Source organism: Conger conger, chromosome 2 (genome assembly GCF_963514075.1).
Source record: "Conger conger chromosome 2, fConCon1.1, whole genome shotgun sequence".
NCBI classification, from domain to species: domain Eukaryota; kingdom Metazoa; phylum Chordata; class Actinopteri; order Anguilliformes; family Congridae; genus Conger; species Conger conger.
This window is the reverse complement of record NC_083761.1, coordinates 68,148,320-68,173,879: the sequence shown is the minus strand read 5'-3', so window position 1 is coordinate 68,173,879 and position 25,560 is coordinate 68,148,320. Positions and strand designations below refer to the sequence as shown.

At 49.7% G+C, this 25,560-nt stretch overlaps 1 protein-coding gene across 2 annotated transcripts in view; it reads left to right on the top strand.

The window, feature by feature from the left end:
- rptor (regulatory associated protein of MTOR, complex 1) overlaps positions 1–25,560 on the top strand; it is a 181,595-nt gene that overhangs the window by 21,348 nt on the left and 134,687 nt on the right. For both annotated transcript variants that reach the window (XM_061230924.1, XM_061230923.1), the window contains exons 3-4: positions 3,938–4,040; positions 6,369–6,451. In XM_061230924.1, the coding sequence (XP_061086908.1) occupies positions 3,938–4,040; positions 6,369–6,451 (186 nt within the window). The remainder of the gene's footprint in view (positions 1–3,937; positions 4,041–6,368; positions 6,452–25,560) is intronic.

The following is a 25,560-nucleotide window of genomic DNA, read 5'->3' as shown; positions in this document are numbered from 1 at the left end:
TTCTAGAAACATCCCCTGCTGTTCGGGCTCAACCCAATGGAACTTAGAAAAAATCTGACTGGAATAAGGTGCTCTCGCATACACACACACACACACACACACACACGGTCACAGTGCTCTCGCACACACACACGCACACACACACACAGTGACTAGCACTGTGACTATTATTTGTTATCATAATATTTTATCAATAACCGTAATCTCTCCCCTTTTCTCATGTGTGGTGCATGCCAGCCTATCGGGGAGTTGTCAGCCCCGATTGGTCGGGGATCGGTGCGCAGGTCGGCTCCTGGTTAATCACCTGTCCCTGCCCAGCCTGCGTGGTTCATCACACAGGATGTACATAATTACCCTGTCGCCCTGCCTGCCTGCATTGTCTCAATGCTGTGTGTGTGCTATGCCCAGCCCGCATGGGCCAACATCACACAGGATGTACATAATTACCTTGTCTCTTGCCTGCATTCTCACACTGCTGTGTGTGCTAGCAGGTCACTCTCTGCCCAGCCCGCATGGGCCAACATCACACAGGATGTACATAATTACCCTGTCGCCCTGCCTGCCTGCATTGTCTCAATGCTGTGTGTGTGCTATGCCCAGTCTGTATGGGCCAACATCACACAGGATGTACATAATTACCCTGTCGGTCTGTGCTGTGTGTGTGTCAGCAGGTCACTCTGCCCTGCCACTGTCACGCACTGTGACCTTTCACACACGGTGGGGCAGGCCTGCCTTAATTACTGTTTCACACAGAGCACCTTCCCTCAGCCCTCCATCTGTATCCATTCCTCCCTCTGTCCACGCCTGTATGTACCTATCCATTCATCCCTCTATCCGTGGCTGTGTATCCATTCATCCCTCCATCCACGGCTGTGTATCCATTCATCCCTCTATCCATGGCTGTGTATCCATTCATCCTTCCATCCACGGCTGTGTGTGTCCATTCATCCCTCCATTCACGGCTGTATGTGCCCATTCATCCCTCCATCCACCGCTGTGTGTCCATTCATCCCTCCATTCACGGCTGTATGTGCCCATTCATCCCTCCATCCACCGCTGTGTGTCCATTCATCCCTCCATTAACGGCTGTATGTGCCCATTCATCCCTCCATCCACCACTGTGTGTGTCCATTCATCCCTCCATCCACAAGTTGTGCGTGTCCATCCTTCTTCCGTATCCATTCATCCCTCCATCCCCAGTTGCGCTTATCCGCTCGCCCCTCCATCCACAGCTAGAGCAGAAGCACGTTCTCCTCGGTCCCTCCGGCTCAGAGACCCCGCGTTCACACCCGAGTGCCTGCCCGCGCTGAGTGGGCGCGCTGCCTGCAGAGGCAGGAGAGGTGTAGTTCGGGGAGAAGGTTCTGGAACAGGAGCAGCTGGCGCCGGTCCCCGGGAGGCCCGCGTAGCGCTTAACTCCCGCCGCCCTCGCTGCTTTAAGAAGCATACGCTCCGAGCCAGGGCATCTGCTCCGTCACCATAATGCAGTGTGAGGAGCGTAAACAAGCTGGGGCTGCTCGCGCCTCGCTGCGGGGTCAGGGTTCAGCTGCTCTGCACGGCGCCGCAGGGCCGCTGACACGCCGCTGACACGCCGCTGACACGCCGCTGACACGCCGCTGACACGCCGCTGAGACACCGCTGACGCTCCGCTGACGCACCGCTGAAGCACCGCTGACACACCGCTGACACACCGCTGACACACCGCTGACTCACCGCTGACACACCGCTGACACACCGCTGACACCCCGCTGACTGCGGAGCGGGGCAGAGCGCACAGTGCAGCACAGAGCTAAGCCCAGCGCTCGAGCACCTGCACACGTAAAACCACACGCAGACAAAAGAGGCGGGTGGAAAAACCCGCCGTGCGCCACGTCCGCCATTTTAGGCCTCACAGAGGCCTGTACGGGCTGCTGTTATTGGCTGATGAACATTGGAAGCTGGGTGCGTGACCCCCGGGCTGTGACCCAGTGACTCGTCAGTATGGTGTGGTTATGGGGGAGAGCGCAAGCCCTCCTAACACAAAATGTCCTCACACCGTTAGTGGAATGTCTTGTCAGCATTATAACATTGCCACTACATGGCAGCAACATTGTGAAGATGTTTTGTATGGCCTGGGCAGAGAGCTCCCGGTGGTTATGGTGGGGAGAGGCCACCTCACTCACCTGTAGACTGGGCCCTCCGCACCGTGGCCACAAGGTATCGATCAGAGGAAGTGCTGTTCCTCCCTCAGACAGACGCAACATGGCTGCTTTCTGCAGAGTCATGGGGAAGATGGCGATGGGGGCTTAAGGTTGTCTGGCAGCAGTGTGCTGAGCGGGCACTAACGGCCTGTACCCAGGGCCCCGAGAGAGAGAGCGCTGACTGTGGGAGAGGGGGTATTGGCAGCTACGCACGCACGCACGCACATGCACACGCATACACACACACACATACACACACACACGCATACACACACACACATACACGCACACACACACACACACACACACATACTGTTCTCACACACGTGTAAACATACACACAGCATACACACACATACACGCACACACACACACATATACACACTCATATACACACACATACACGCCACACACACACACACACACACACACACACACACACACACACACACACACACACACACACACACACATATACACACACATATACACACACATATACACACTCATACACGCACACACATACGCGCATACTGTTCTCACACACGTGTAAACATACACACAGCATGCACACACATACACGCACACGTACACACACACAGACACATGCACACATAGTGTTCTCACGCGCATGAACACATACACACACACACACACACACACACACACTCGCGTATCTGCAAACTTGCATGCACACACACAAGCGCATCTTACACCAAGCACTCTGCCGCCCAGGCTCCATCAGCACAGCTGCTGTGTGTGGCCGTGCATCTTGGGGTGGTAGTGGAGTTTGTCACTGCCCGTGAGAGGACTCAGATGATTGGCTGAGGGGACTGTGCAGCATTCCCAGGCCGTGAGAGGACTCAGATGATTGGCTGAGAGGACTGTGCTGCATTCCCAGGCCGTGAGAGGACGCAGATGATTGGCTGAGAGGAGTATGCTTCATTGGAAGGGCGTGAGAGTACTCTGATGATTGGCTGAGAGGAGTGTGCTGCATTCCCAGGCCGTGAGAGGACTCAGATGATTGGCTGAGAGGAGTATGCCTCATTGGAAGGGCGTGAGAGTACTCTGATGATTGGCTGAGAGGAGTGTGCAGCATTGCCAGGCCATGAGAGAACACAGATAGGAAATACATTCTGTCTGTCTGCAGTCTGTGGTTCCTTTGTAGAGATGTACAGAATGGACAGGAAGTTGTGGCTTTTTGCATAGTGAAGCAGTCTTCTGTTTGAATGTTTCAGTTGTGTGAATCCATGTGTGCCTGTTTGTGTGTGGGTTCATGTGTGTCCATTTGTGTTTGGGCACATGCACGTGTGTGTGTAAGTGTGTGTTTGAGAATGTGCGTGTGCCCAGGTGTGCTTGGAGGGAACATTTTGCGGCCTGTTCTGAATCGGTGCAGAGAAACGAGAGCTCTGTGAGAGTCCCTCTCTGACCTCCTTCCTGACACCGTGTGATGAATGTGCTGGCACTGGGAAAAGTTCCCGTGGACAAGATGCCCCAGAGATTAAAATATTCATTTAGTGTCATTATTCATGTCATTACTGGTGCAATAACCGAGCATGTGACAGTATGTAAAGATGGGCATCGTGTTAGAGTGTGTGTACGCATATGTGTGTCGCTGATGGTGTTGTTGGGTCTGGGTGCAAGACATTACTGTGCGTGCGTGCGTGCGTGCGTGCGTGCGTGCGCGCGCTGCGCGCGTGCGTGCGTGTGTGCGTGCGTGTGCGTGCACACTGGGCTGACCGTTGTCCGTCTCTCCTCAGATGAAGACAGTGAGTGTGGCTCTGGTGCTGTGTCTGAACGTGGGGGTGGACCCTCCCGACGTGGTGAAGACCTCTCCCTGTGCCAGGCTCGAGTGCTGGATCGGTAAGCTCCTCCCTCCCGCACCTCCATCTCCTCCTCCTGCCCCCCCCCCCCCTCCTGCCCCCCTCCCCACACACACACACACACACACACACACACACACACACACACACACCAGGCTCCGGCCCTACTCCATGTGGCGTTATTATTTTCATTTCTCATAATTCTGTCACAGGCCGACAAGATAACAGATGACAGGAACAAAATAACTGAGAGAAATTTTTCAAAAACGGTTTGATGCGTTGCGAGACTCGGCAGCGAGCAGCCGACCAAACAAACCCCCCGCTGGGAAAAGGGGGAGATTTTTGAAACAATCAGCAGAGGAACGTTTCATCTTCCATTTATTTTGGAGTGGGAGGAAAATATTCTAAAGAATGGGCTGTCAAGCTTGATTTTGAACAGGCTGGCTTACTTTTAATGCAGACTGAACGTGGGAACCTTACACATCTGATTGGCCCTTACGGACAGGGAGGTGTGCTGATGACGTCTTTCAAGTGTGAGGTCCCGAATGTGTGCTTAGAATGTTCGTAGCTGAACATTCTAATGCTGATGTAACAATTGCAACTGGTAACTGAAAGCAGTGGAGTTCTAGAACACTGACTTAGAATTTGGAACAAAAAACATTCTGCAAAACCTGCTCTTCAAAGGACTGAAGCTCCTATAATGAGCTACTTCCTCTGCACCGTCTGCCTAATAACATCTACTGGGCTCTGTGTGCATAAAATAGAGTGATGCTTAATTAGGGAATACTAGGGTATGGTGAGATTTTATATGAATAGCTGCAACTATAACAGTAACAAGCTTGAGGTGTGTGTGTGTGTGTGTGGGGTGTGTGCTTGAGTGCTTGAGTGTATGTGCTTGTGTGTGTGTGTGTGTGTGTGTGTGTGTATGTTTGTGTGTTTGTGTGTGTATGTATGTATGTATGTGTGTGTGGGGGGCAAGAGTGTGTGTGTGTGTGTGTGTGTGTGTGTGTGTGTGTGTGTGTGTGTGTGTGTGGGGGGGGGGGTGTGTGTGTGTATGTGTGTGTGGGGGTGGAGTGTGTGTGTGTGTGTGTGTGTGTGTGTGTGTGTGTGTGTGTGTGTGTGTGTGTGTGCGTGCGTGTGGGGGGGGGCAAGAGTGTGTGTGTCTGTGTGTGTGTGTGTGTGTCTGTGTCTGTGTCTGTGTCTGTGTCTGTGTGTGTGTGTGTGTGTGTGTGTGTGTGTATGTGTGTATGTGGGTGGGGGTGTGTGAGGATGAACTTGTGAAACTACATTGTGGAAGCACAGGCAGGTAAGTGGGCATACGTCTGCACAGAACGTCGATATTGGCCATAATGGATGCTTCATGCAGTGTGTGCAGAATTTGATATCACAGAATCCATAAGCAATTGATTTCTTTTGTCAATATTTCAATTTGAAGGACTAAAGCAATTTCTCCTTGTGTTTTTGATTTATTAAAAAAATACGAAAGAAAAACATGTTATATCAACAACATCTTGTGCCTACAGATTGGAGTTTACTCTGTATACAGTTTGTGTAGATTGGATTGTGCTCAGTGCAGTATGTGGAATGGAGCATGCTCAGTGCGATTATTGGAGCATGTTCAGTACGATGAGTGTAGATTGGAGCGTGCTCAGTACTGTTTGCTGTGGAGCGTGCTCAGTACTGTTTGTTGTGGAGCGTGCTCAGTACTGTTTGTTATGGAGCGTGCTCAGTGCTGTTTGTTATGGAGCGTGCTCAGTGCTGTTTGTTATGGAGCGTGCTCAGTGCTGTTTGTTATGGAGCGTGCTCAGTACTGTTTGTTATGGAGCGTGCTCAGTACTGTTTGCTGTGGAGCGTGCTCAGTACTGTTTGTTGTGGAGCGTGCTCAGTACTGTTTGTTATGGAGCGTGCTCAGTACTGTTTGTTGTGGAGCGTGCTCAGTACTGTTTGTTGTGGAGCGTGCTCAGTACTGTTTGTTGTGGAGCGTGCTCAGTACTGTTTGTTATGGTGGGTGTGTGCTCAGTACTGTTTGCTGTGGAGCGTGCTCAGTACTGTTTGTTATGGTGGGTGTGTGCTCAGTACTGTTTGCTGTGGAGCGTGCTCAGTACTGTTTGTTGTGGAGCGTGCTCAGTACTGTTTGTTGTGGAGCGTGCTCAGTACTGTTTGTTGTCGAGCGTGCTCAGTACTGTTTGTTATGGAGCGCGCTCAGTACTGTTTGTTATGGTGGGTGTGTGCTCAGTACTGTTTGTTGTGGAGCGTGCTCAGTACTGTTTGTTGTGGAGCGTGCTCAGTACTGTTTGTTGTGGAGCGTGCTCAGTACTGTTTGTTGTGGAGCGTGCTCAGTACGTATTGTGTGTGTGTGTTCTTGCAGACCCTCTGTCCATGAGCCCACAGAAGGCCCTGGAGACCATCGGGGCCAGCCTGCAGAAGCAGTATGAGAACTGGCAGCCTCGGGTAAGTAGGGGCACGGGACCCGGGGGGTTCTCGGGTGAGCAGGGCTAACATGGCGCTGGAGTGTCTCTCCTGCAGGTCCACTAGGGGCACAGGACCCGGGACCCGGGGGGTTCTCGGGTGAGCAGGGCTAACATGGCGCTGGAGTGTCTCTCCTGCAGGTCCACTAGGGGCACAGGACCCGGGACCCGCGGGGTTCTCGGGTGAGCAGGGCTAACATGGCGCTGGAGTGTCTCTCCTGCAGCTCCACCGGCTCTGGAGCACCTGTCCACAGCTGCCTCAGGATTCACCACTGAGCTCACCTGGGGATGCAGTCCAGGGTTCAGATCTAATATCAGTGTGGGATTTTCACATATTCAGAGCTTCGTAGAGCCCCCGCTCTGAGGAAAAGCAGGATCATGATCAGGAGCAGGTTCATGATCAGGAGCAGGTTCAGGAGCAGGATCAGGAGCAGGAGCAGGATCAGGATCATGATCAGGAGCAGGATCAGGAGCAGGAGCAGGATCAGGAGCCCTGACCCGGAGCACTGTCTGTAGATGGTGTCTGTAGATGGTGGCTGTTGTGTACGAGCCCCAGCGTGGGGGCACAGAGGCTGTGCATGTGCTGCCCTGTCAACCTCAGACCCTTTTGCTGGAGATAAGACGGTTTACACAGGCCTGATTATTCTTACTCTGTCTGGCTCCACAGAGGGTTATGTGGGCATGGGGGGCAGTAGGTCTGATGGTAGCAATTGTAGTAGGGCTCCTGGTCTAGGGTTGTGGGTATAGTACTCTGGGTGTAGGGCTGTGGGTATAGTACTCTGGGTGTAGGGCTGTGGGTATAGTACTCTGGGTGTAGGGCTGTGGGTATAGTGCTCTGGGTGTAGGGCTGTGGGTATAGTACTCTGGGTGTAGGGCTGTGGGTATAGTACTCTGGGTGTAGGGCTGTGGGTGTAGTACTCTGGGTGTAGGGCTGTGGGTATAGTACTCTGGGTGTAGGGCTGTGGGTATAGTACTCTGGGTGTAGGGCTGTGGGTATAGTACTCTACTATAGTGGGGTTCAGGGCGTAGGTCCTTGGGTGGAGGGTTTTATTTGTAGGGTGTAGGGCTCTGGGTGTACAGCGCTGGGCTTTGTTTTGTTTTTGACTTCAGTGGGAAAACGGCCAGACAGCATGGCAGAGTGGTTTCCATTACATCTGCTGTGCTCGGCTCCTCTGGCAGCAGAATGCATGGGTACAGACCAGGGAGGACAAGAAACACAAACTAGCTGAAGGATCTTGAAACAAATCCAGACCTTGCTCTGCCCATATCTCTCTCTGCCTCCATTTCTCTTCCCATTTCTCTCTCTTGTCCCCATCTTTCTTTCGCTCTCTCTCTCTCTTTCTCTCTCTCCCTCCCTGATGGCTGCATGCAGGGGTGCCTTGTCACTTAGCTGTCTCACATACAGCAGTGCATAGAGGAGTGCTTAAACACTGTGACATCATGCTGGGGCCCCATATACACACACAGGCTAATGCTCGGGCCCCATATAGACACACAGGCTAATGTACTGGCCCCGTGTTTCTTTAATCTGCCCGACGGGACATTTGCTGGCAGGATATTACATTACATTAATGGCATTTGGCAGACGCTCTTATCCAGAGCGACGTACAGTTGATTAGACTAAGCAGGAGACAATCCTCCCCTGGAGCAATGCAGGGTTAAGGGCCTTGCTCAAGGGCTCAACGGCTGTGCGGATCTTATTGTGGCTGGGACACGCTGGGATTCGAACCACTGACCTTGTGGGTCCCAGTCATGTGCCTTAACCACTACGCTACAGGCCGTATGCCTGATGCAGGGATATAGTCCCTGCCTCAAGCAGTTTTTTTTACCTGCATATTTGATGGATAAAGTGTGTCACAGAAAAAATGGTGTGAATTCATGAAATATTTCAGAGATAATGCTTGCCTCTCATCTAATATTCACTTTAAAATTGGTTTGTATACTTAAACGCTCTGGTAAGCCTCAGCTGTGTCTTCGGGGCGGGAAATAGCCCGTGTTTAGCATCGTAGCTGCGTCAGAGCTATCCGCGAAATACGGTTTCTTTTTCACGGCCTGTTAGCATGCATAGAGATATTAAAAAATGATCCAGTTTCCTGTGAGCATGCTTGGGAGAGTGCCAGCTGCGCCTGAGCTCGTGTTCCCGATTAGGCTCCCTCGCTTTTTAAACGTAAGCCGGTCTGACTTCACCACCCCCCAAAAAAACGAGACCCCGTGTTTTAAGTCCCGTTTCCGCTCAACGTGATTCGGGGGAGGGCCCGTTCACGTGCCTGTGCTTTCCAAATCCAAATCCAAAGCCACTTACGGGAAGTGCATAAGTTCCTCAACAAGTGAAAAGCATCAGATCCACAAATAGCGCGGTCATAAACAATAGTCATGGTAAGTGCGCGAAGGTTTTTGTGCGTCCCGAAAAAGCTTTCCGCTGTAGCTCTTAGAGGCGTTCTCATTCTGCTCCATCACCGTCTAATTCCAGCTCCCCTCCCCTCCCCTGCATCCTGCTGTTAAAAGGCATTATTGCTGACTCATCTTTTCATATTGCTACCAAATTAGCATGGCTTCTTAAGTCTCATTAGCAAGACACACAGTATGTACCACATTACGGCCAGTTGGCTACATACACGTTTGCATGATGGGAACTGCAAATCCTGTAGTCATCTGTAACCTAAAACTCACTTTTCCAACCCTGAGAGATAGTTGTTGTTGGCTTACAGGTTACTGTGAGGTTATGCACAGGGCAGTATGTATGCTACAGGGTTTACTCCCCTGTATATCCAGTGCGATCGCACAAAAATCGTTCGACATGGCCTCTGTGGCGGGATTAACATATTTTTAATTTGTGGCTGCGTGTTAATAGATTAGCGGTTCGCGGCCTTAATGAGTAAATTGGCACACGAGCGATCTTTATTCACGGTTACCCACAGCAGTACTCAACGCAACGCTGTATCTTTCAGCCGTGCCTCATTCTCATCCGCGCAAATCTATCCGTGTCTCTCGTGTTTATTGACTTTAGATTTTCTTGCAGCTGCCTTTTTTGTTTGTTTGGTTTAGCTGTCTGAAGACTGCATGTTTTGACCTTTGAGTTGAAGCTAGAAGGCTGGAAGCTCTTCCAGAGGCCCATATCGGGGCCGTGTTATCAGACCTGGAAGGACTTCTGGACCCCGAGGTGGAGGTGTCTGATTGGGTGGAGTCCGTAGGAACTGCAGTTGGCACAGCTTGCTGCGTCAGAGGGAGGTCTGTGAGGATCCACCGAAATAATGTGGGGTTTCGGGCCACTAATGTGCTGCTCCTCAATTTTTAATGCCTCTGCTTTCATCGCGGCTGCACTTGAAAGACTGTTTGGTTTTAATTGCTCCGAGAGAGAAACAAAACTGCTTGGAGCAATCTCGGCGAATAATATCTTCGTCTGCGTTAGCCTTTCTGTTGTAGCTAGGACAGAGCAAACATTTGTATTTGTATTGAATCCTTTTTTTTTGCGGGTGGGTTTTATTTCATCGCGAGCCTTGCGCCTCCGCGCCATTATGAGGGAGATCTCACAGCTCGACGGTGTCTGTGCGCATCATATATCGCTCAGCCGTAAAAGCCCGTATGAATCACTGTAACAACTCCCGATAAAGCAGTCAGGCCTCCAGATTAATCCTGGATGACAGTGGTGAGGCATAATCACCAGTGGAAGCCGTGTTCGCTCGCTCTCTCTTTCCCCCCCTCTTTCTTTCTCTCTCTCCATCCATCACGCACTCTCTCCGCCATCTATCTCTGTCTCTCCAAGCTGGTCTTCCCGCGCGTAAGCGTGTTTCGCTCTCTCTCCTGCCTGTTCCGCGTGTTATATTATGCAATGAACGCCGGGTAAAATAGTGTCCCTGTTTCTCCTTTATTTATTTTACCTGCTGTCAGTTAACGGAAGACGAGCGTGTTCTCCGGGCGGGTCAGCCAGGAGAGCCGTGGATGAAATAAGCATTTAAGAGGCAGCTCTTCACAGCGACATTACCTTTTTAACAGCCCTGTGGCAGCCACATTTCTTTTTTCTCTCTGTCCCCGCTGCTGTCGAACTTGTTTCTGAATTATTTATCAGTTTGCTCCCGCTGAAATATTTCTCCTGATTAAATTTAAGACTTTGTTTTATTGCTGAGGCAATGTATAAATCCCAGAGAGAGAGAGAGAGAAAGAGAGAGAGGAGAGAGGAGAGAGTAGAGAAAGAGAGGGAATGAGTGAGGGGGGAGGGGGGAGTGGGGTGGGGTGGGGGGGTCATGTGCTTTGACTAGGACTGCAGTGAAAATATAATGAGATTGAAGCCCCCCCCACACCCGGTGGATCCATCCATGTTGAACGGGTGGGGTGGGGTGGGGTGGTGGGGGGGGTCGCACTGGAAGGCGCAGCCAGCCTCTCTCCCACACGGACCTGGTTGTGAAATTCCCGCTTCCCCCTGCCGCTTGCTGTCGGCGGGAATGGGGGAAAGCGTTAGTGATTGTTGTGAACGGACGTGAGGAGGAGAGTTATTGCTGTCGATTTCCCCCTGGCGGGGGATCCATAAACACGCTGCTCACGAGCGGAGTCGCAGGTCAAGGGAACGCCAGCTCCCGGGGAGAGCTGGGGAGGGCAGAGAGCAGGGGAGAGCTGGGGAGAGCAGGGGAGAGCTGTGGAGAGCTGGGGAGAGCTGGGGGGAGCTGGGGAGGGCAGAGAGCTGGGGAGAGCTGGGGAGAGCTGGGGAGAGCAGGGGAGAACTGGGGAGAGCTGGGGAGAGCGGAGAGCTGGGGAGAGCTGGGGAGAGCTGGGGAGAGCAGGGGAGAGCTGGGGAGAGCTGGGGAGAGCAGGGGAGAGCAGGGGAGAGCTGGGGAGAGCAGGGGAGAGCTGGGGAGAGCTGGGGAGAGCTGGGGAGAGCAGGGGAGAGCAGGGGAGAGCTGGGGAGAGCTGGGGAGAGCTGGGGAGAGCAGGGGAGAGCAGGGGAGAGCCGGGGAGAGCCGGGGAGAGCAGGGGAGAGCTGGGGAGAGCTGGGGAGAGCTGGGGAGAGCAGGGCTCGGCTTCCATCCACGCTCATTTACGTGCTTTTCTTTATCGCTGCAGTCAATCTCGTCCTGTTCTCAATACATTCTCTTCAGTAACAGAGGATGCCAGGCGACATGGGGCCCTGTGGTATATTGGATTTGGAAAAGGTTTAGTCTCGCTTCCTTGCTCTAAATTAAGTTGACTGAAAGGTGCCATCTGTTGAGTTTTATTTATTTATTTATTTATTTATTTTTTAAATTGCAATGATTTATTTCTTCTTCCTTTTTTTATTTTTTTATTTTTTTTAAGCCCATTGAGATTGGCATCTCTTTCTCAACGGGGACCTGGCAAACACACACAGTGATAATATCACAGTTCTCATGTAAAATATTAAGAATTAAGCATTTCAAGTCAGAGAACGGAATTAATAAATTACTGGCCAGATAATTATTCTGAACATCGTTCCAGGTTTTTCCCAATGTGCCTGTTGTGTATATGCAAGGTTGACATTTTTAATAGCAACAATTGCTGGAACTAATTTTGTTCGTATTCCTGTATAATGGACCCCTCGAGCGAGTTTTCCTTGGATGATTTTATAAGCAAAGCAATGAGTGAGTGAGCCAACATAGATTTAGTAAAGTTAAACTAGTCCATAGATAAAATAGCTGACATTCACATATTTGGCATTTGTGATGAAATACAATGTACTTTGATACAAATGAGGACTTCATGTCCCTGGAAGGCAGTAGGTATACCTAAGTACAGGCCAGCTGTCAATTCTGAAAGAGCTGTGTGAGAGTGAATGGTGAGAGGTGGTAGAGTATCGGGCCTGTGTGAGTAGCGGAAGAGTGGCAAGGTCGTGTATTTAGCGGTAGAGTGGCATGGTCCTGTATTTAGCGGTAGAGCGGCAGGGTCATGTACAGTGGGAGCAATAATTATTTGATCCCTTGCTGATTTTGTAGGTTTGCCCACTTGGAATGGAACTGTGTAGAATTTTAATCATAGGTACATTTTAACATTGAGAGACAGAATATCACAAAATAATCCACAATAAGAACATCATATACATTTTATAAATTTAATATCATATTTTCACATGAAATAAGTATTTGATCCATAGAACAATAGGACTTAATACTTGGTGGCAAGCACAGAGGTCAGACATTTGTTGTTGTTTTTCACCAGGTTTGCACAGATCTTGGGAGGGATTTTGGTCCACTCCTCTTTGCAGATCCTCTCCAAATCCTTAAGGTTCCGAGGCTGTCGCTTGGCAACTCAAAGCTTCAGCTCCCTCCACAGATTTTCGATGGGATTTAGGTCTGGAGACTGGCTAGGCCACTCCAGGACCTTAATTTGCTTCTTTTTGAGCCACTCCTTTGTTGCCTTGGCCGTATGTTTTGGGTCATTGTCATGTTGGAAGACCCATCCACGACCCATTTTCAGTGCTCTCAATGTCCTGGCACATGGCCCCATTTATCCTCCCCTCGATACGGTGAAGTCGTCCTGTCCCCTTAGCTGAGAAACACTCCCAAAGCATAAGGTTTCCACCTCCATGCTTTGCAGTGGGGATGGTGTTCTTGGGGTTGTACTCAGCATTTCTCTTCCTCCAAACACGGCGAGTCAAGTTGATGCCAAATAGCTCTATTTTGGTCTCATCTGACCACATCACTTTCTCCCAAGTCTTCTCTGGATCCTCCAGGTGTTCTTTGGCAAACTTCAGACGGGCCTGTACATGTGCCTTCTTCAGCAGAGGAACCTTGCGTGCGCAGCAGGATTTTAATCCTTCACGGTGTAGTGTGTTACTGATGGTTCTCTTCGTGACTGTGGTCCCAACTGCCTTCAGGTCATTAACAAGCTAACAAGTGTAGTACTGGGCTGATCCCTGACCTTTCTCATGATCATTGATATCCCACGAGGCGAGATCTTGCGTGGAGCCCCAGACCGAGGGGGATTGGCGGTAACTGTGTTTCTTCCATTTTCTAATAATTGCTCCAACAGTTGTTAACTTCTCACCAAGCTGCTTGCTTATTTTCTTGTAGCCCATCCCAGCCTTGTGCAGGTCTACAATTTTGTCCCTGATGTCATTAGACAGCTCCTTTGTCTTGGCCATGGTGGGAACGTTGGGATCTGATTGATTTTGTGGACAGGTGTCTTTTATACAGCTACATAACGATGTAACGAGTTGACACAGGTGTTTTGGGTAATGAGTTGAGATGAGGAGTGCTTCTTAATGGAAAACTAACTGGTCTGTGGGAGCCAGAATTATTGCTGATTGGTAGGGGATCAAATACTTATTTCATGCAAAGATACGATAATAAATTTATAAAATTTATATGATATTGTTATTGTGGATTATTTTGTGATATTCTGTCTCGCAATGTTAAAATGTACCTATGATTAAAATTCTACACAGTTCCATTCTTTGTAAGTGGGCAAACCTACAAAATCACCAAGGGATCAAATAATTATTGCTCCCACTGTATTTAGCGGTAGAGTGGCATGGTTGTGTATTTGGTGGTAGATTGGCATGGTCATGTATTTAGCAGTAGAGTGGCAGGGCTGTGTATTTAGCAGTAGAGTGGCTGGGCTGTGTATTTAGCGGTAGAGTGGCATGGTCATGTCTTTAGTGGTAGAGTGGCAGGGCTGTGTATTTAGCGGTAGAGTGGCATGGTCATGTATTTAGCAGTAGAGTGGCAGGGCTGTGTATTTAGCAGTAGAGTGGCTGGGCTGTGTATTTAGCGGTAGAGTGGCATGGTCATGTCTTTAGTGGTAGAGTGGCAGGGCTGTGTATTTAGTGGTAGAGTGGCAGGGCTGTGTATTTAGCGGTAGAGTGGCATGGTACTGTATTTAGTGGTAGAGTGGCAGGGCTGAGTATTTAGTGGTGGAGTGGCAGGGTTGAGTATTTAGTGGTGGAGTGGCAGGGCTGTGTATTTGGTGGTAGAGTGGCAGGGTCGTGTATTTAGCGGTAGAGTGGCAGGGCTGTGTTTAGCGGTAGAGTGGCAGGGCTGAGTATTTAGCGGTGGAGTGGCAGGGCTGTGTTTAGCGGTAGAGCGGTAGGGCCGTGTATTTAGCGGTAGAGCGGCAGGGCCGTGTATGCAGTGACAGGGCTGTGTGAGTGGACAGCGGGGCCCAGATGCCCAGCAGATGGGCAGGCCCTGTGTCCTGCTGCTTGATGGGTGCGTTGTGCGGTGACTCAGTCAGCCGTACGGTCGTGCGCACATCATGTTTCTGTGTAATAAATCCTTCAGGACAAATGGGCTCCATCCTGCCTATACCGCGCTCCAGGCAGACAGTGCGGGAGTGAGTGCGAGACAGGCACAGATCAACAGGGTATGGGGAAGACAGGAACTGGCTCCGAGGTTTGTACTTTAAGCCATTTCCTGCGCTACTCAGAGGTCATTAGCGCTGTGCGTGGGTGTGTGCCCCAGTGTATTCGTTAGGTCTCTATTACTGGTTAAGCTGCGGTGAGTACTAGCTCCTGGGATGTAGCTCCGCTTCCGATCTCCTCAGGTCTCTGGTGTGAATTTCAACATATTGTATGTCCTTGTTTCCTTGGTGATAAGTATGAAGATGGTGAATCTGCCCTTGAAGTTTCTCTGTATGCAATGATCGTTATTCCTCCAAGTTGTGATTCTGTTTCAAACTGCACAAGCAGTGCATCTGTGCTAAAGCAGCTGCACGCACTGTTAACACCGTTAGCTTAGCAACACTGTTTGGTTAATCATTGTGAGGTCTGTCTGTCTGCCTGTCTGCCTGCCTGCCTGCCTGCCTGTCTGTCTGCCTGCCTGTCTGCCTGCCTGTCTGCCTGCCTGTCTGCCTGTCTGCCTGTCTGCCTGTCTGCCTGTCTGTCTGTCTGTCTGTCTGTCTGTCTGTCTGTCTGTCTGTCTGCCTGCCTGCCTGCCTGTCTTGTCTGCCTGCCTGCGCACACTTGTGAGTGTTGTACTGTTTTGAAGTGGTGTCACAGGCCTGAGTGGCTACAGTCACAACTCAATACACTCCTACTCCGGTGAGAAACTCAATACCAGCTGAACATACACACACACTCCCACTTGCTGCTCACGCACACACACACACACACACACACACACACACACACACACACACACTCCCTGCTACACACGCACTCCCATACACTCCCACACACTCCCATACACTCCCAGGAGACGGTTTGTGTGTGTGCGTACGTGCGTACATGCGTGCGTAAGCGCGTTGACTGGGTGTGTTTGAACGTTAGCATCATGGCCCTGTGCTGTAGTTGTGTATGTCATGCAGAGGGCTGACTGAATCACCCAGGCTAATCAGCCTGAAAGACTGTGCTGCTGGGTCTCATGGTAAGTGGTGGTGGGGAGTCGTGTGTTCTGCGGTGCCCAGCGCTTGTGTTCTGGGGTTGCAGCATGTTTGGCTCTGCTGCTCTGTATTTCTCAATATTGCTCCTCTAATGAGCTGGTGCAGCAGATGGCTAAGGTTGAGCTCTGCGCTGCCATGCCCTCGGTTTGTACGGATCAAGCGAGGATGCCTTTGCTTTTGAGCCATTTTGCCTTTAGTGCAGTGAACCCGCGTGGCCGTTTACAAACAAGCAAACAGTGCCTTGTTTGTAAAACTGCTTGTATATTGGAATGTGTGTATATTTACACTCAGTGATCACTTTATGAGGTGGACCTGCACACTGATCTACCCCCAGCCCCGTGGCACTGCTCTACCCCCTGCCCCGTGGCACTGATCTACCCCCAGCCCCAGCCCTGTGGCACTGATCTACCCCCTGCCCCGTGGCACTGCTCTACCCCCAGCCCCAGCCCTGTGGCACTGATCTACCCCCTGCCCCGTGGCACTGCTCTACCCCCAGCCCCAGCCCTGTGGCACTGATCTACCCCCTGCCCCGTGGCACTGATCTACCCCCTTCCCCGTGCCACTGATCTACCCCCTTCCCCGTGCCACTGATCTACCCCCTGCCCCGTGCCACTGATCTACCCCCTGCCTCTTACGAGCGTGTCTAACTCCATATGGACACTATTACTACTGAGCTGGAACAGTTCTACATCCTTTTGGCCATTTTAAACCTTTCAGAACATGCCAAGATTTTCCCTTCGGTTACTGTAGTCATGCCAGTGGTCAGATCAAATAAGTCTGATTATATGCATCTATCCAGGCACACTTCATTCTATGCAGTTTTTCGATTTCATTTTAAATGTGGTTAAATGATGTTTATTCTTATGTTGGTGTGATGTAAAATGCAGATTAGATGAAAATAGCCATAATGTTACATCACCACCATTCTCCGATTGTATGACCTGTTATTTGATGCTATTTTCTTTTCCCCACTAATATTCCCTGCATTTGTTTCTGCACGGCATTGACTCTGTTTACTCAGTGTAGAGCAGTCCTGTGTATAAAGGTCACACAGTGACATCACTGCAGAACCGGGTCATTACCAGGCAACGCTGTGATGGAACATTCCGGTGTTGGAATTCCAGAGAAATTCCCATCCCTTTATAATTGAGAGTGAGGCAGCTTGTTGCGCGGAGGGCAGGAATGTTCCGCTGCCTCTCAGACGCCGAGCTTGGCTTTTGGATTTCACAGAATTCCTCTCCCTGCTTTCCGGGAGTCGTTCTCCGAGGCATGCAGGTTCCCAGCTCCCCCTGTCCTTTGATTTTCCCCGCTGCCGCTGAAAGGGGCACTTACAGCAAACATGCTCATGATGAATAATTGACTCCATATTCCCTGTGATGTACTTTACGGACCGGCTGTATTTTACATGCGAGGTTGTTTACCGTCGGCTGTGTAAATCCGTATCAGGAGGAACGTGATTGTGGATCTCGTATCCAAGATGCAGGACAAAAGCTATTAAGAGACGACTGGGAATCCTGGTGTCATCCAGTGGTGAGAGATTCAGTTGATGAGTCGGTCACACAGGCATTTTAGGCCACATCAGTCCCTTTTCTTGACAGTTGGCTGTTCTTCTCTCCCTATGGTGTTGAGAGTTAGAAGGCTTGCCACTATCAATGGTATGCTCTATTCACAAATGTTTCGGTTCAAAGAAGGTAGAATAGAATTAGTTGGGCGATGTCACTCATTCTGTGGGTTCCCTCTCAGATAGGCTGATTATCTGTGCCCCTAGTGGCACGAGCAGCAAGTCACACCTGTGAACAGCAGGTCTCTCTCTCTCTCTCTCTCTCTCTCTCTCACTCTCAATCTCTCACACTCTCTCTCTCACTCTCTCTCACTCTCAATCTCAATCTCTCTCTCTCTATCTCTCTCTCTCACTCACTCACTCACTCACTCACTCACTCACTCTCTCTCACTCTCACTCTCACTCTCACTCTCAATCTCACTCACTCACTCACTCACTCACTCACTCACTCACTCACTCACTCACTCACTCACTCACTCACTCACTCACTCACTCACTCACTCACTCACTCACTCTCTCTCTCTATCTCTATCTCAATCTCTATCTCTCTCATTCTGTGGGTCTCCTCTGTGGTCTACAGCTGTGCTCAGATCAGCCCCCTCTCCAGACAGGCACAGCTGTGAGTTCTTCTGCTAACTCTACTGAGGAGAGGCCTCTCCAAATGCACATTTTCACTGAGATAATTCGGTTAACACTGGGGGGAGAACGCGATGCGGCAAACATCCTAACAAGTGTCTGTGGAGTGCGGTAATCTGTTCAACATTTGAAATAAACCTCAGAGTAAGTATGCTTTCTTTGTTCTCAGTTCCCCCTCACTGTGAGTAACCGTGCTTTGTAGTAGCCTTTTGGGGCAGCCTGTAGCCAATGGTTCAGGTACATGACTGGAAAAGCATCAGCTAAATAACAAACTATTGATTATTTGGTAGTGGTATGTAACCCTAAATGTAGCCTTGTAGGTTCTGGGGTGTCTTTTGAAAGGCTTTAACCCAGAAGCCACGAGAAAGGCGAGCGGGGTTTCACACACTGATCCCGTCCACGCAAGCAGATTAACTACAGCCGGGCGTGACACCTGTGCGTGGCCTGAGGCTCTGTCTGAGGGTCCGGTCTGTTCACGCCTGTAGGGGCAGCCTGTAGCGTAGTGGCTAAGGTACATGACTGGGATCCTGAAGGTTGGTGGCTCTAGCCTCAGTTTAGCCACAATAAAATCAGCTGTTGGGGCCCTTGAGCAAACCCCACACTGCTCCAGGGAGGATTGTCCCAAGCTTAGTCTAATCAACTGTGAGTCGCTTTGGATAAAAGCGTCAGCAGAATAACACATTATTGTTATTGTCTTGATGCGATCGTGTCATGGCAGGCCCCGCCCACGCCGCTGTGATTCCGTGGAGGCCAGTGGCTCTCGCTCCTCTTCACTGGAACAATTACAGCCTCCCTCTACATTTCAGATCCCATCTGCCACCTCTTATACAATACATCTTACTTTAGGGAATTGGCATGAGCAACTGTCACGTTCCCACTGCCAGTGACAAAATAAACATGCACACCATGTTTATTTACCAATAAAAGGCTCTTTTATTTTCAGTGGACATGTATATGGGATAGCACTACTGCAGTAAAATAGATCGCAGAATGAGCTGCGTTTTGTGGCGAATCTGGTAAAAACGTTATCTTCAGCGTGGAAACTGCAGGCTGAAAGACAGAGACTGGAGCCATTGTGTCTGAAGCACTGGTTTCTGGCAGGGAATGGACTGGTGGAATGGCCTCGGTGGGCAAATTCTCAGTTTGTGGAGGGTAGTTAGATATACTTTATTGAACCCCGTGGGGTAATTCGTCCTCTGCGTTTGACCCATTCTAGTTACTTCCAGCCACAGTACAGAGCCCGGGGACCAACTCCAGTTCTGAGGCCAGTGTCTTGGTCAAGGGCAACAGAGGAGCGCACCATGTCTTTGAGAGCCGGACTACCCAGAATGCACTCACACACACACACGGGGAGGACATGCAAACAGCACACAGAAGAGGATCTGCCCTGGGGCGGCCTGTAGCGTAGTGGTTAAGGTAAATGACTGGGACCCGCACGGTCGGTGGTTCTAATCCCAGTGTAGCCACAATAAGATCCGCACAGCCGTTGGGCCCTTGAGCAAGGCGCTTAACCCTGCATTGCTCCGGGGGAGGATTGTCTCCTGCTTAGTCTAATCAACTGTACGTCGCTCTGGATAAGAGCGTCTGCCAAATGCCAATAATATAATATATAATCCTTGTGAGGCTACAATGCTGACCGCTACGCTGTAATGTACGGTACGCCTTGCCTGCTCACTCAAAACTGGAGCCACTGCAGGTGCTTCCACTGGCAGTCATGTGTGGCCTGTCTATAAATAGCCCGCATAAACTTGTGCAGCACTTCTCCATTGAGAATCAAGTGCTTCACTTTTTATAACGGTTTCTCAACACGTTACCATTGACATTTGGATTTATGTGTGGATAGGGTGGAAATGTCAATATTCATGTTCCGCTGTAATGACAAGGGGGGTGGGGGGTTGGGGAACTGCACACATCCAAAACGATACTTTTTATAGCTCATTATTGATAGAGAGCATTTAAAATGCGCTTTCTCAAATAATCCTTTGACTGCCAGTTGACTGCTATTGCTTGGAAGGGTGGGGAATGTGTTGGCAGGCTAGGTCTGAACCGAGCAGTCTGAATGAGCTTACAGTACGGAGTGGCAGTGTCTTCGGTGTCAGGATTGAAACACTGTCTTTGGCACTATCAACATTTGCTCAATGGCATTTGTTCTGTGACCATATGGGACCCGTTCTGATCATAATCAGTCGTAAGGCCAATTTCACATAGATTGATGTTTATGTAAAAATGTTCATTTTTGCCTTTCATCTTTATTTTGTAGAATAATAATCTTGGCTTTCATAATCTGCATGTCTTATTGCCAAAGAAACGCAAGTTGTCAAAGTGAAAGTAACACTGGAGTTGTGCATTGTTTGGAGGCTAGCCAGCTTGTCACCGTCACAAACAACCACGTCAGCTGTGTTCGTCGCTGCATGTTAATATATTTGCTTTCATGGTCTGTACGTCTTAATGTCAAGAATAAATGTTCCTGAGTAAGAATATAGTTTTAAGGGGTTTATATGTAAGATGACAAGTTATAGCCCCAGAGTTTCGTTAGCCCTGTGTCGGTAGTCTCCCTGCTTCATGTAGCTCTCGCAATTAAACTTTGAAGTCGTGTTCGGTGACACTCAAAATGAAACGGGACACAGCTCTCTTGATATCTGGAATAGAGAGATAAGTTTGGTAGAAAGTCTCCTTTTTTATTTTTTATTTTATTAGTTTTTAAAACTAATAATACGTTTTGGGGTCAATGTGACTGGTTTTTGATAGAGCCGGTTACACATAAGGTCGGCAGTGGGTGCTTTAGGTCAATATATGTGGTCCATTTTGCTGTTGTTGTTTTCATAATAAGCTGTTGCTTTACTTGGTAGTTTCTCCGCTGAGAGCTTAACCTTCCTCAGCAGCCCCCAGACCAGTGGACAGCATCAGCACTGTGGGCGGGGAGAGGGCACTGGTGGCCAGGGTGATGAGGCAGGGCATGGCCGAACGGGAGGAAGGTGTTTGTATTCGTAGCGTCTGCAGTTTTTGGTGGTGGACATTACATCATATCTGCAGTGCTTTGGCCCTGCTTGTAAACATCCTCGGTAATGTTATTCAGCTCAGTGGATTTGGGTGGATTTTTGCCATCTGTTTTCACTGAAACAACAACGATAGTCTGAAACAAAGAAAAGCGCAGTGTTTGATCTTTAATAGTTTAGCTGCTTTAAGTCAATCCAGCATATGCGGGAAGCCAGTACACTGGTCTAATGGTAGTGGTAGAAGGTAAACCTTCTCACTCACCCCCGTCAGGTCTGTTACAGCCCCTCCCTATCCCTCATCACCCCTGGTCCCACATAGCACTAGATTTTGTCACTGGGTTACCTCCTTCCAACTGTTTCACCACCATATACTCACCATAGTCGATAGGTTTTCTAAAGCTGTGCACTTTGTTCTATGCTGTTCCTCCTGGGCCTCTGCAGCTTTTTACATGGTTGACCATCATCTCCTGCTGTCTTGCCTGACCCCCCCGGGAATGGGCAGAGCTTTCAGCTGATCTGCGTGCTACTTCCACTCTCTCTTCGTCCAGTCTGAGGAGGGGTGCGTGGGTGACTCCAGTGTTGACCTCGTCCTCTGCAGTCTGAGTGGTACTGGCCAGGAAACGGTCCCTCTGAGGGCCTCACGTCTGACTTTCCAGCTCTTACTCCAGGCTCCGGTCATTTTCTGTCTGGAGTACTGCACCACCCTCCCCCTCATCTTCCTGCCTCAGCCACTACACCTGTACTGCTCCCATGGTCTACCCCAGCTAACACAAAACATTCTCACGATGTTACTGCCATGTAGTGGCAATGTTATAACATTGACAAAGCGTTCCAGTAACATTGTGAGAACGTTTTGCGTTAGCTGGGACAGCCTACCCTGGCTCAGCCATGTCACTCCCCATCTTCACAGACTTCTTCAACACTCTGAAGACTTTGCTTTTTCACGCTGCGCCTCGATCCTCTTCAGCCAGTGACGTTCTTTCTCGCTGGATTTCATTCGGGATTGAAATAATACACTGTTAGCTATAGCTGTGTAAAGATATGTTATATGCTATATAATGGGATTTACTTTTGTTTACAGTGCTGATTGTTGGTGTGTTTGGTTGACTTTATACTTAGATGGCAAATGGCTGTTGTATCGCACTTTTACATTCTGAGAGTGACTCTGACTTCTCCACTTTTTCTGCTCTCACATGTTCTCCGCTGCTGTAAATCACTCCGGATAAGAGGCTCTTCTCAGTGATGGTAATGTAATAGCCAGTCCTGATCCTCTAATCGTTCATTCGATTGTTTCAGGGCAAGGGTGATATTATTTTTTATGCTGCTGTGAATCTGAATTTGGGCTTTGCCTTTTAACGTGCGCCTGCTGCCACGCTTAGTGGGAAGGAGGGTACTCGTAACTGAGGTCAGACAACTGAACACTTTGTCTCGCAGAATTTTGAATGTATACAGTCGTATATACAGTCGTATATATATATATTTATCTTATGTACTTCCGACATAGTTTGTCCTTAACAAAGTTGTCTCGCGCAATGCAACAAATATAATTTGAGGGTATACCGAATTATTCAGTACACATTGTATAGTTCACCTCATTTTTCATCTTTAAAGCCACAGCCAACTGACTGCCCGGGAGTTATTACAAAATAAATAACCGTTCACCTGAAAAAACGGCTTCTAATTTACAATGTGTGCATCTATCTGTGCTGTTGAGAATACGGTCACCTCTATCTCTCCTGTGCGGGAACAGGGTGCCACAGGGGTGGAGCTTTTTCAGCCGGCCCTGAAACTCGGCTTTCCTCCATTACGGCCCCCGACTGTGCGTCTGTTTCCTCACTCCCATTCCCCTTCTCTTTGGTCCCTACCGTCTACATATTGCTGTATTCAACGATAATGATAAACAGTTAAGAGTTTGTGGAAGTTTTGTGGCAGACGGCCGTACGTGGTATTGAACTGGGAGATGTGGTAGTTATCCAGTACCAAATTCCCAGCGCTCATCTGTTCCTTCAGGGCCCGCCTCTCCTTTCTTTCACAACACATTTTCACAAGTTTTCGAACGAGCAACCATGACATCATCATGCCCCCAGGCCCTGTGTACAAAGAATGAAGAAGAATGAAACTTGCATAAAGTTTTGCGTTTTTATTTTTGCCGGGGGACTTTTGACGCGGCACAAGGGCGGGCGAGACAGTTGGCTTTTTTTAATTTGACAGGCACGGCATTCTCAGGATAAGCACCAAAACAGAGCTTCACACGCAGACAGTGCATCTAAATTCACAGAGGAAGAAGACAGGCGGTCCCTCTCCGAGTTCCTGGGGGCTCAGGCCTGCTTCAGACACCTTGGTGGCTGAAAAAAAAAGAAAAAAAACCCAACAACTGTCCTTTTCTTTAATCCCCACATTTCAAATTCAAATGGGCTGGATTTCTCTGTGTGCTCCGGAGCATCTGGCACGGCATCAAGGGCCCGGGCGCAGTCGGGGGGCCCGGGTCCCCCTCCTCGCTAATCCGAGCCGGGGGTCCGCGGGAGGTCCCCCCCCGCATGCTTCTCTCCCACCGCCTCCCCAGCCGAGACCCCGTTCGGGTTTTCGGATTTGTTTTGAACCGAGCACCTTTATTACACGGAGCTCCAATTAGCCGGCTCCGTGACCGCGGCGCTTTGAAATCAGCGCTTCCTCCTCCCCGCCTGCGTTTTTACTAAGGAGTTTTTAACTGCACCTTTGGGCGTTCATTATAGTCGCTGCTTTCCGTTCTGGCGTGGATTTATTTTATTTCATTATCTCTTTTGGTTCGTACCTTCGCTGTGCGTGCGGGTGTATGTGGGCTGTTTCTGGGAGAGGATTGCGCTCTGTCTCTCAGCTCACGCCTCTGTGTCCGAGGGAAAAGGGCGAGAGTTCTCGCCCCCGAGATCACCGTACACGTGAGGACAGGAGGTTGAATGAGGAAAGGCCTGAACTGAACAACACCTTCTGTCTCTCTGATTCAGCGCCAGCCAAAACACTCTGGTTTTTGGGCATAAATTCAAGTGCCTAAGGTGAACGCTCCAAGGTTAATGTCAATAAACCGCTCAAATACATTATGTATGAAAATCGTGATTAAGTGAAGATCAGTGCCAGTAATAGCCGGTGTCTGTAGGAGCTCTCGGACTCTTCTACCGGACCTTTGACTAGTTCTTCCCATTAAGAGAAACAGAAATGACTTCCCACAATGCCCCTCTGATAGGTTTGTAAACACCCCCCCCCCCCCCGCATGCTTCTACCTACTGTGTGTTCACCTGCCCCATGTCACCATACCATTGTTTTAAAACTAACTAGCTTAGTTCAGTCTTTAATTTCTGTAGTAACAGACCCCTGTTAGCAGACATGCGCTGAGTAAAAGTCTGAAAAGGTGAGTTTGGGTGAGGCTGTGGGTAGGGTCCTGAGGCAGTTTAAAGACGTGGCACTGGTCCAGCGGCCTCTCAGCCTGTTTGCGTTTGATGGCTTGTTCCTTCAGCGCCGTGCCACTGTCCTCATCTGCCTCGGCTACTGTCTGCGGGCACTGCAGAGGCCTGCCTCTGATTCGTGCTTGCCTTCCTCGTCTCCGCGTCCGACCGGCGGACAGCCAGTCAGCATCTTCAGACCGAGGATGTGGGTCTCAGGGTGTGTGGCCAGGATTTAGCCTTTAGAGTTGGACGGTAGGCGGGTCGGCGCATTTACTGTAAAGCAAGTTTTTCCACCCTGTAGAGGAGGTACCGCCAGCGTGTGCGCGCGTGTGTGTGAGTAATGATACGCTGTTAATTGGCCTGTGAGGAGTGCACGGGGATGCAGCCTTGTGGAGGGAATCTTGGGGCTGCTGCAGTTATACATGCCTCTGTAAAGACATGTTTCCGCTCTCAAATGCCAGGGCTTAACCTTTTCCTGAAGGGAGGAAAACATCAGGGAATAAGCAAAATAAATTATTCAGTTCCATCCTTATTAGGCATTCGACGGCTACATCCAAAATGTGTTCTGTCACGGTAGCTTTTATCGCTACGTTTGTTCTCACTGAGGCAGGAACAGAGCTGGCCTTCAGGTGACAGAGAGGAGGGTATGTGCTGGACTTCCGAGGTCCGTTGGAGATTTTAGAACTTTCTGGCAGGAAGTGTATTGTTGCTCTCATGGCTGCAGGGGCTTTGCTGACAGCTTAACCGGCTTCATTGAATCTGGAGTTTTTGTATTTTGTTGCTTTGGCACGCTGTATGAATCACGGGTACTGTCGAACGTACTGTAAAATACTCCAGTACCACTGAATACCAGAGGTGAATTCATGCTTTACACTCTACGACAACTGACTCCTACAGCACTGCACAATACACTACTACCACTGAGTACTACAGCACTGTCCCACTTACTTCTCTTTTTAAAGAATTTTGTTTCAGATTTTTCCCAAATTCTCCCAATTTGGTAGCCAATTGTACCCTATATATTCCCATTGTCCGTGTTAGCTGAGGACACGCCGCTACGGCCCTGTCCCCCCGGCGGCCCAGGAGATCTAGCGGTCTGGAGAGCGACGCGTCTTCTGTAAGCCGCATTGTCTCAGTGCCCTGCGACCGTGACTCCCAG